Raw genomic sequence first — 12,417 nt, forward strand, 5'->3', positions numbered from 1 at the left:
CTCATCTGCAATCATATAGTCATGGCTCAGCCAGGTTCACCCCAGTTCCTAGGTCATTTAATGATGGAATTAGGTCCAGGTCTCCTCCCCTTGCCCTCAGGCCTGTGCATCCACTAACACGGATCTCTTTTTCATGCTAAGATTCCAAATTACAAAATTTTATAAAGTGCTTTCTTTGTCTCTATATCACTTATCTAACCACAATTCAAATGAGATGCTCCTTGTCTTATAAAGTGAGCAGAGTTGAGGTGATTACTTGAGGAGCTCAGGAGGGCTGCATTTGAGCTGAGGGAACCACCAAACCAGCTCCTGTTAACATATCCTCGGTGTTTCTCTGAAGCCTGGAACTTTTTTCAACCTCTACAGAACCTTTATTGTGTTATCCTTAAAGCAGCTACTCCCTTCAATTTTAATTAACAACAGGCTTAGCAGGTTTTAAATAATGGTTTGTCTTTGTGAAAGAAAACTGGGGTGGAAAAACGCCAAATCCACTTCTTAGGATAAGCTGAGGAGTCATTAAGTCCTGTCCAACAAATTTGAGACAGTTAATTAGAATAAGTATACCCTTCATATCTTCCTTTCTGTATCATCTTCAAACAACAGAGCAAGGGTGCAATGCTGAAATAATGACACACAGTCTGAAGAGTATCCTAAGTATATTAAAATCACTGCAACCCCTTTCACTTTGAATGATTTCAAAGCATTTATAATATGGACTGTGTGTCTATTAAATTCTGGCTAATAACCAGTAACAGGATGGGAGCTCAGTAATTTATTGCTTTCCCTGAACTGAACGTGTGACACTTTTCTTTGTCTGCTCCAACCCAATCCTTGAGGAGTGACTAAAGTGATCAGAAGATGCCACCAGAGTCAATGTTGAAATAGCTTCCTGAAAGTTTAAGCCAATCCTCATCCTTATGAAGTAGTTCGTTCAGCTTACATTAAAATCATTCTTATTTCCTGAAAACTGGCTAGTTTTAGTAACAAATTTAATTCCTATTCTATGTGTTTTAAAGATATTCAAAAGGAAACCTAAATAATTTTAAATATCCCACATCCAAGTCATTTAAAGAGCTAGCAGATTCAACTTCTAAATCTTTCTGAAAATGTCTAGGGCATCCATTCAGGTATATCTTTTCATTCTGGTCGTTCATCCTGGGAGACCAAGGTGGAAATATGACTTCTTACATCTACACTGGTTGTCAAACCCCAGCCATCTCCCATGGTCTCTGTTCCTTCTATTTCTGATGCTGACCCAAGGGTTACAGAAGGAGATCTATTTCCAGAAAGTCAGTAGACAATGATTTAAAATACGCTTCCATTGATTTTTCAATTTACTGAGTCACAAAATTTTGGAGCTGAGAGGGATTTCAGATGTTATCAATTTCAAACTTTCCATGTTACAGATTAAAAATAACTAAGTCCTAGAAAAGATAAGTGACTTTCTCAAGGCCACACAGCTAGTTAGTTTAAAAAACAAAAAATGGGGCCAATAGCCAATTACTGACTCTGAGTACATGCTCTGAGCCTTAGCTGCTTAGTGTTTCCTGCAGACCAGCAACATCAGCATCACTGAGAGCTTGTTAGAAATAAAGAATCTTGGGTCCCCTTCCCGGACTCACTGAATCAGAATCTGCATGATCACAAGATCCCCAGGTAATTTGTATGCACATTGAAAATCACTGGGCTAGACAGTAACGTGTCTTTCCCCAGAAAGCATGAGTATTGGAGACAAGTAGACATGGGTCCACCTTTTCTAAATCTCCTAGAAGCATCATTTTTAATCTAAAAATAATAGCATTATCTACCTTGCAGGGTTTTCATGATATGAGCATAACATAGATATAGGCATATACATTTCATGATATATACATAGACAATATATGCAAACTGTCTGGCATGTAGTATCTAATACAGTATATAGTAGTTAATATTATTTCCAATCTCATGCTTACCATTAATACTGTGCTCAACCAAAAGGAAAGCCACGAGTGACTATGCATCCATGAAGGAATCACCTTTCTTTCTTCCTTTGTTCTATTTGTTAAATATCATTTTAACTTTTATATGTGATTAAGATTTCTATGATATTTCATATTTATAACTTCAAGATGACAGAACTAATCCCCAAGCCAAGTCATGACCAAAAGAATACAACGGTCCTCTAGTATCTTGACTCTGGATCCTATAAACCTGGCTGTTAGGAGCCAGAGAATATCTGCTGTCTCTGCTGCCATGATTTTCTCCAAGACTCAACTGCCAAGGGATGAACCCACAGATTTGGCAACAGTTGAACACATTTAAAAGATGATCTCTTGTCAGTAAGATGTCACATCTGTCAGCAGCAGGGAAACAGTTTGAAGAGAAACAGAGAAATAGAAAAAAAATAGAACCAAACCTGAACCAAAATTTTGGAAAAATATAGAATAATAAACTGTACCAAATTATATTTTTGGAGGAGACATCTTAGAGTGAATATGGTAATAACATCAATTAGAAAACTGTGTTTCCCTAACGCAGTGGCTCTTAATCCTAGCAGTGCGTTAGAAACAACTAGGAGGCTTTAAAAAAAATTGAATGCACATTTCTGAGGGAGGCACCCAGGCTTCAGTGCTTTTTAAAAGATTCCCAGTTGATTTTAACGTGCAGCCAGGGTTGAGAACAACTGCCCTACAGCAACAGAAACCTGGTCTTATTTAACATGGTCAATCCACTGAGAGTTACCGGTTGCTATTTGATACACAGTTCCCCAAACTTTAAGTACTGGATTTAACTTCAGTGTGTACCTCTTCTAGGTCTTTTCACCATTCTTCCAGGACTTCCACCATAAGGAAAGGAGCCCCTGGACCAACATCCTCTAAGATGTTTATATGGACCAGTGGCCGGACCTCTTCATCTTACAGACACGATGAGAAAAGGTAAATCACTGGGACTCTGGAGGCTTTTCAGAATCATTTAACCTGAATACCCAGAGAGTATGCCAAAGAGAAAGCGTTAGGCAACTGAGCTTTATATTTTGAAAGTGTTAATGTGGGATGGGCTCTACATTGAGGGAATGGGGTTTTAGACACTTTGGCCGTCCTCCTCCTTGCACTCTCCATGCTCACTCCTACCACGTAGCTTTACAAAGGCTGTTCCCTGTCAGAAATGCCCTTTACACATGCACATATACACACACTGATCACTTAGCTAACTCTACCTCTGCCCTCAGATATCCATCCAATCAGAACCTCCCACTATCCTATTGATCAGCACAGAATTTGTGTTTTACTCTCCCCTGAATTTTCACCTCCTGGCACATAGTAAGTGCTCAATAAATACTGAACTGAAATAATGAAAATTGCATTTCAAGGCAGTGGACATATGGCAGGGAAGGAAAGCAAAAACTAAGAGAGAATGAAAAAAGGATAGACAAGTCCATGGAGCTCTCAAACTCCTTGGAAGAATAGCCTGGGGTCAGGGAGGAATGGGGGAATAAGAAAAAAAATTAAAGGGCAAAAGCAGTGATAATGAAAGACGAAATGACAATTATGCAGCTCAACCCAGCCCTCCAACTTGGGAGTAAATACATTCATAAAATTTTCTGGCCATTTTTAATATTTGGTTTCTCTTTCTTTTTTTCTTCTGCATCTCTCTCTTTCTTATTGACCTGGTACTATTATTTGGTTTTGATGAAGCTAAATTTTAAACACAACTGCCTATACCAACATATTGCAGCTTAGGCAAGGCTCACCTGCCTGCAGAATCTGACAGAAATCAGGATTGATAAATGCAGGCACAAGAAGAAGGATCTGAGGGAGGTTTACCTGAGTGTAAATTTTATAGCTGGTACTTCTATTTTTCCTTTTAAAAATCTGTATTTCCCTACAGATAAAATCCTTTAGAAATTCTGAAGGCAAAATTGTTCTTCACAATAATTACATGTTACAGCAAAAATTTGGAAGCAACTTATTCACAATAGAAAATCTGTTAAATCATGGAATGTAATGTATCACTTAGCAGTTAAAAATGTTTTGGCATAATATTAACTGACAAATCAAGTTGGAAAAGTGCATACATACTATAATTGCAGCCACAAAAAAATATATACATAGGAAAAGGAGTGGAAGGAAAAGTATGCTTCTTACTCCTCCATTTTCCAAATGCTTTGTAATATATTATCTTAACTATGGAAAAAATAATGATATGATGTTTAAGTAAAATAGGTTTTCACATGCTTTTTCTCAATGCTTAATCAAGTTATTTTTCATTTGCTTTCAAGCAACTAAGTTGAATCATCTTTCAGCAAGAGCTTTACTATAAGACTGAAATTTTGTGTCATTTTTAAATTCCATATTTTGTATGAAATTTCCTCATTTCTTTAAAAAAAAAAAAAAGGTCACTACCATTGATGGTGCAGAAAGGCAGAGATTTTGTTGCCCTACAGGAATAGTGTGATTATCAATGGCCAGTCCTCCTTAGATTTTGAAGGTTTCATCAGAGCAGGTGAAGCATGATGTATTTGTTTCAACTTCTATTTATTCTCAATGAGTAATTTAATTAAATACATTTTTCTATATATATAAATTTTTTACAAACAAAAGGATTAACATTTAAGAAGCAGTTACTCTGCACTGCATGTTTTCATAAACCGTTCTCTTCTAACTTGTAAGATAAGGATTATCATGCCCATTTTACAGTTAGGAAAGCTGAAGCTTAGAGAGTTTAAGTAACTTCCAAGCGTGCAATAACTAGCCAGTGATTGAATCAAGATTTAAACCCAAGGTTGTACTCTCTCCCCCGCACCCCATGGCTTACATAGGCTCTTGTCAAACATGAGCTATTCGGAGGAGCAGTGAACAACCAAGCCCACAGGGGGAAACTATGATAAAACAGAGTTGAAAATTGTATATCACAGGAGATAATAAATATGTGAATATGATACATTGGCAATATTTGTGGCATTATAAGGAGCAAATAATTAGCTTCATATCCTATAACAGTAAGATTCTATAAAACTCTTAATTACTACTTTCATGTTTTCAGTAACTATGATTTCAGTAACTATGGGGTTTAAAATAATTAAAATATTGACTCTAAGTAAATCATTTTCAGCAAGTTTTATTTATGGGATGGGGATGCCAAGGCTTATGAAATCAATCTGCATGACTTTGGCCTACAAAGTCAAAGACAAATGGAAAAACAGGCAAAGAATACAGCAATAGAATCTGACACTAAGCCAGTATCCTTAGTTTGATGTTGGTTCATTTGCCTGTACCTCTTTCTTAACCACATCTCTGTCTTCACCGCCTAATTCACAGACTCTTGTGGAACAAGACTCAGATTTTAAAACTGACTTTAAACAGCAGCTATTGCTCTGCTTAATACTCTTGGTGGCAGTAATCATGGTGATAAGGAAAGTAATGGCGGTTGATAATAAATCTAGATAATTAAGGTCCTCAAGTTAATTATTTGCAAATAAATTAACTAGGTTGTCTGGAAGCACTGCCCAGAACTGCTGGTAACTGTTCCACGCTCAGTTTCTTATTCTGCAAACCTGGCCTCTGTGTGTTCAGCTTCTCCAACTGTGTTTCCCAGGCAATCCCAGAGTCCAGGCAGCCAAAAACCCTTGGCTCCACTCCACAATGCCTTATTCTGAGACCAGAGACAAACTTGTCAGGATATCGGCTTCCCTAGGATTCCTCAAGAGATGCAACATCAAGAAATAAGCTTACAGACAGGCAGAGCGACCAAGTGGAAGTAAAAGTCCACTGAAAATTCTGAAACCTAATTTTTATCGTTCGAGGGAAGTTGAAGTCAACTTTACATTTTTTTCATTATTTTAATTCAAAGCCAGTCCTTTTTCTGATCATCTGCTATATGCAAAACACTGGTTTCTATCCTTATCCTCCATTCCACATGCCCAGCAATGTGAAGGAATATTTTTTCTTCCCTGAACAAATTTCTTTGTTAGGTGAGCCGACGTTAATCTCTAAATCGCAGGAGGCAAAATAAAACAAGAGCAGCAAAAACTAATTTAAAAATTAAAGAAGAGAGAGGTTATTAGCCAAGGACATTACCACTGACTGTTTATCAAATATTCTTTGGATTGTTTATATTAAATATTGAATTGGTATAAAGGAACATTTATCACATGTTACCATACAGAGAATGATGATATAATAAACATCTGAGTACCCCTCATTAAGCTTAAAAACTAACACAATCAGAATTTTTGAAGCCCTTGAGGGTGCTTCCCTAAGAGCGTCCCCCTCCTTATCCCTGCCCCCATCCAGAGATAACCACCCTCCTGTTTATCATTCCCTTGCTTTTCTTCATGAGTTTGTCACATCTGAATGCTTAAACAATACATTGTTTACTTCTAAATGTTTGGAGACTTTAAATAAATGGAATCATACCATATGAATTGTTCTGCAACTCGCTGTTTTCACCAAACATGGTCCCATGATTTATCAGTGCTGATGTGACTAGCTGTAGCTTATTTCGTCTGCTGTGTAGTATGCCATTATATGAATATACCACCATTTATTCATCCAGTCTATTTCTCATAGAGATTGGCATTATTTCCAGTTCTTTTTGTACTGACAGTGCTGCTATAAAACTTTTTGTTCATGTCTCCTGTACATATGTACAAATATTTCTTAGGTTTTACATCTAACTTGGGAATTGTTGATTCAAAAGTATGCACAGCTCCCACTTCACCAGGCAATGCCATTGCTTTCCAAAGCAGCTAAAGATATGATTCCATTGCCCTAGAGTTTTAGGGGTTTTAATTTTCATCAATCCAGAGGGTATTGTGCTTTCAATTCCCATTTTTCAGATTAGTAATAAGATTGAGTCTACATCCCTAGTCCTTTTCTGTAAAGTGCCTGTTCTAACATGTGGCCCATTTTTAATTGGATTTTTGTCTTTTTCTTATTGACTTGTAGGAATTCTTTATAAAAGTCTGTTTTCTTTCATTTAAAAAATTTAATAGAATATAGAAAGGTAACCATTGAGAATGGTTGAAAACAAAATGAGAGAACTGGAAGATAAAGTGAAAGAAATATCTCAAAATCCAGAGGAAAATTTCAAAGAGATGGAAATCTTAAGAGGAAGGATCAGAAAGTTACATGTGAATGATAAGAGTTCCAGGAGCGGGGAAAGAGATGGAGGACAGAAATAACAATGAGACTTCCTTTTCTGACAGTATAGTAGACCAAATACACCAACCCTCCTGCAGCAACAATTTAAAATGCTATATAAACTATTAAAAACTTTTATAAAAGTCTCTATTAACCCTTTGTCTATTGTGTGCAAACAGCTTCTCCCAGTTTACTTGTATTTTCACTTTCTTTATGATGTCTTTTCATAAACATGGTCTTAATTTTAATGTGTTCTTAGCAATTTTTCAACATTTTGAAATCCTTTCCTATCCCAAGTTCAAAAGGGTATGCTCTGATACAGTTAATATTTTGTAGGTTTGCCTTTCACAATTAAGTCCTTAATCATCTGAAGTTTACTTTTGTGTGTGGTGTGAACTAGGCATCTATTTTTTTCTGTACAGATAACCAATTGTCCAGCACCTTTTGTTGGAGAGTTTGTCCTTTCCTCAATGATCTAAAAGTACACATGTATCATATATTAGGTTTCCACATACGCATGGATATGTTTCTGGATCTCTACTCTGTCCCACTGGTGAATTTTGTCTACCTCAGACAAACACCACCCCTGAGCTTACAAACATTAGCATTATAATGCATCGTGATATCTGGTATAAAAGTTGCCCACCTTGTTCTTTTGTAATCAGGATTGTATTTGCTATCCTTAGATGTTCGCATTCCCATACCTATTTTAGAATCAGTTTGTCCAGTCATGCCTACCCCACTTCCCAAAAAAGCTCTTGTGATTTTTATTGGAATTTTATGAAAGCTATTAATTAATTTGTGGTAAATTTGCATCTTTATGTCACCAAGTCTTTTTCTGAATATGATCCTCCGAATGATTTGTATAATCTAGGTAGAACTTACCTATAAATAATCAGAGCCTGGTATTTCCATTATGAGGATATTTTAAATTGATGATTCAATTTTTAATGATTTAGAACTATTTAGATTTTCTAGCTATTTCAAAGCAGTTTCAATAAGCCATACATTTGTAAGAATTTGCTATATATTTAAGTAAATCATATATCAAAGTTTTTAAATGTCTTGCTATAAAGTTATTTCTAATATCCTCTGTTATCTTTCTAATCTAACTGTATCTGTACTTACAGTTTTTAAATTCCTGATATTTATTTGAGTCTTCTCTAGTTTTCCTTATCAGTCTCATCAGAGGTTTGTCTATTTCATTAGTGTTTTCAAAAAACTAATCTTTGATTTCATTGATTCTTTAATACAGTGCATCTTTTATTCCATTTATTTCTATTCATGGATATTATTTCCTTCCTTACACTTTCTTTTAATATATTCTATTAATCTTTTCATAACTCCTTACGCTGGATGCCTAGCACATTAATTTTCAGGCTTTCTTCTTAACTAATATAAACATTTAAGATTATTTAGTTCTATCTAATAGAACTAATAGAAGGTGAGGATGTACATACATCTCAAAAACATAGAAGACTTTGGTGGGTGGAAGGCAGAACAGTGGCTGTTTTAATCCATGCCACTCTCAGCTCTGCCATATGAGATAATGAGTTGAGTGCTCCTGGGGCAAAGATACATAGCAACTCTGCCTGTTTCAACTCAGCTGGCATTCAGCAATCCACTGCCCCACAGATTCACTTTGTAGGATCTAAGAGAAGGCACTTTTCCTTGAAGTCTCGAAACTAGAGCTCTCAGTGCCAGAAAAGCTTGAAATTTTCCTAGAAGGAATACTAAATGTATTAGTGGTAGAGTACAATGGGCGCTGATAGGAAGAGAGAAGCCAGGAGTCTGTTCTAGCCATGGTTCTCTAATTTACTTGGTTTCACTTGGCCATTGAGCCTCCCTACACTGGCGGCCTCGGTGTAGGGAGGCTCAATATTGAAGGCTTTTCTAGCCCACATAAAGGAACATACTTTGTGAGCCTAATAAATGCAAGAGACTGAACATACAAAGATGAATGCAGTCTGGCTCTAACTCTTGAGCCACTCAATATTCACTGGGCCAGAGAGGCATAAATATAAATATTTAGTATGTTAAGTATTACGGTTACTATGGTTAGGTTTCTGAAGGGCCTCCCCAAGTTATGACAGATATACATAATTCTTTATTCACACCTTCCCTCCTCTTTCCTGCACCTGTCAGTGCCCCTCACCTCTCTGAATGCTTTGGGACCCTTTGTAGATCTGTCTTCTTGCCCTTTCCAAGTTCTAGTACCCTCGCTGAGTTTTGTTTCTCTGACTACCTAGGGAGTCTCATTAAAACCCACAGTGTTCTTAGTTACTTCTGGACGCAAATGATGCCCATATCTAAATTTTCATCTCCTCTACCACTGTTTTTTTTTCAACCCCTATTTAACACCTGAAATGCTGAGAGAGTTTCAGAATCAGTCTCTTAGCCTCCAGGAATAAACCATTCCAAACAGCCAACCACACTAACGTGAGTGATCTTTCTAAAGTACAAAGCTAATTATATCACTTTCTTGCTTAAATTCTTTTAGTGGCTCCTCTAACTTCAGAAGACCTACAACACCCTTTATCTCTGACCCCTGCCTATCTAACCAGCTCATTACCTGCCATCCCCCACTCACTGCATCCTGGAATCCAACCACTCTCAGCTACCCTATTCCCCTTATCAATTGTTTGCTCATTGGAGATTTAATTCAGTCTATTACTGAATCCTTTAACCATCACCACTTAAACTGTTATGGCCACCTTGGTTTAATTAAACATGAATTAAAACATTCATGTTTGGCTTCCCTGGTGGCGCAGTGGTTGAGAGTCCGCCTGCTGATGCAGGGGACACGGGTGCGTGCCCCAGTCTGGGAAGATCCCACATGTCGCGGAGCGGCTGGGCCCGTGAGCCATGGCCGCTGAGCCTGCACGTCGGAGCCTGTGCTCTGCAACGGGAGAGGCCACAGCAGTGAGAGGCCCACGTACCGCAAAAAAAACAAAACAAAACAAAACAAAACATTCATGTTCATAAATCAAGTCCTAAGCCAAGTTATCCATCACCAATCTACTGAATGCCCAGTTCAAGGAATGTCCAATACAGTGATAGCCAATTTGCCTGAAGCCAAATTGCCAAATACTAATCCATTTGCCAGTTGATCTTTTTGGTGAATTTATCAAATTTAGTTACTTACCAAAAACTTTGTATAATCATTGTAACCCTCATAGTTCTGTGGGTTAGTAGGAACCAAAAAGAGTGCAGGGGACCCAGATTTGGGGCCTTGAGACTCTCCTCCTCTGTCTCTCAGTCTCTGCAGCCATTGTCCCTCTATCTCTCTGTCCCTCTGTCTTTTCCTCCCTGTGCTCCAGACACCCTCTCTCTTCAGGGTCCCCTGTTCTCAGGTCTTCCTCCCCTTCCCCCAACCCAGCCATGCCCTACTGCTCTCTCTATTCTTTGTTTCCTCTCCTCTCTGCCCTTGGGTTTCCCCCTCTCTAGGATCAGCAGGCCAGGCTGCATTATACTGATTCTGCTCTTCAACTTTCCCCCAGCAGAAGGTCCCACCAATCTTGTCCAGATCCCTCCTGTTCCAATAACAGGACAAGAGCAAAGACAAACTGAACATTTTGTTATAAGGACAAAATAAAACTGTTCAAATAAAACTTAGAAGAAACTTCAAAAAGCTGTTAAAAATTCCCACCCAAAATCAATTACCGTAATCTTACGAATAGTTAAAAGAAACAAATTTTGGTTAATTGATAAAGTTGCCAAAACTATCAAAGTCATGAAATTTGCACAAGAATCTCAGTGATGCTCAAATGTTAGCAAAACAGCAAATAACTCTAAAAAGGACTTGAATAAAATCATTATAAATGAAAGCCTCCCATATGAAATGCTAAATTTTTGCTATATCTATTAGAAGAATATATTCATATACATATTCAAAAAATATATATCTATGAATATAAGAATTATTTATAAAGAGACTAAACCTCCCTCAGAAACTTACTTAGCTTTAAAAAAAATATCTTAAAATACTGCTAAAAAGAACATATTCATAAGAAGAATATAATTCAATGTATTTTTAAAATATCATCTTAAAATATTCTTAAGAAAATACATTCATATTAATATACTATACTTAAAACAATGCTCCTTAAACTAAGTCTTTGTTAAATCTGTGATTAAGTGGGCAAATTATTCATCTGGCAAAGTGATCCTTCAATAAATTGGCAAATTGGCTAATCATGGTGCATTAGCCATTCAGTAACTGAACCATATTGACTTGCTTCCTTTCTGTACTCATTACAATAAGTCTCCTTACAATGCACTGTAATGATTGGTGTCTCACCCAGCTCCCTCAGGACATGTCTTATTCACTTTGTATTCCCCAGAACTTGGCATAGTATGTTTCATCTTATGAAGACTTTAAAATGTTGATAAATGAATAAACAAATGAATTAATAAATGACATTTACCCTGCCTTAACATGAATAGTTTTCTTCCTGCAGGCTAAATACCAAGGGAATCTGAATTTAAATGAGTGAAGCCCAAGGAAAAATTTTTTCTTGCACATTTTACTCTTTATATCCATGTTTGTATATGTACAGCCTCATAAATAATTTGCTTATGAACCATAGGGCTACTATCAAACTTTAAGAAACTATCCAAATATGGAGTTTGAAATAAAATTGTATTGTGTTGACTATGCCTTGAGGTAAATATATAGCTTTATTGGACAATTAAAATTTTTTATACAAAATATTTTGTTATACTTGAATTTGCCTTGTAGGTTTATTAATAACTCATATTCTCCAAAAGGATTTGGGCACAATGCTCCCAGTCTTTATATGTAGAAAAGACTGCACATATGTACTATTTGTTATTGCCAACATGTATAAATGCTGATTTGTATCCACCACACTGATTCATGGTTCACCATGAACCATGAAGCCACAGCTGCTCCAACAGAGCTTAAACATACTGCCTCGCCAGTATACACCAAGGCTAGATCTGCTTCAGACTTATAAATCCAAATTCCTGCTCTATACCTACAGTTGAATATCCCCCATATTTGAAACTTATTTTGTAGTCATGCCCGAGTCATTATTCCTCCTGAGAGCTCTACTTCAAAGAACTATTCTAGCCTTCATTCCCTTATTTCTCCCCCTACCCCTTTTAAGAAGATTCCACAGAGAATAGACACAAAGAGCCAAAGAGAGATAAACTGTCCATTCTGTTAGTAGTGGCAGAGTAACCCCCAAAGTACAAGGCTTCCTAGTATGACGGATGATGTTTAGGCCTGAGGCCCAAAATATAGTATCATGCTCATTCCCGCCCCACC

At 37.0% G+C, this 12,417-nt stretch overlaps 1 protein-coding gene across 1 annotated transcript in view; it reads left to right on the top strand.

The window, feature by feature from the left end:
• The first annotated feature begins 2,796 nt into the window (after positions 1-2,796).
• Positions 2,797-12,417, top strand: part of KCNMB2 (potassium calcium-activated channel subfamily M regulatory beta subunit 2) — a 29,996-nt gene continuing 20,375 nt past the window's right edge. The window contains exon 1 of the mRNA XM_024755128.1: positions 2,797-2,918. Coding sequence (XP_024610896.1) covers positions 2,863-2,918 — 56 coding nt within the window. The 5' untranslated portion in view covers positions 2,797-2,862. The remainder of the gene's footprint in view (positions 2,919-12,417) is intronic.

The sequence above is a fragment of the Neophocaena asiaeorientalis genome, unplaced genomic scaffold (genome assembly GCF_003031525.2).
Source record: "Neophocaena asiaeorientalis asiaeorientalis breed wild unplaced genomic scaffold, Neophocaena_asiaeorientalis_V1.1 scaffold188, whole genome shotgun sequence".
NCBI classification, from domain to species: domain Eukaryota; kingdom Metazoa; phylum Chordata; class Mammalia; order Artiodactyla; family Phocoenidae; genus Neophocaena; species Neophocaena asiaeorientalis.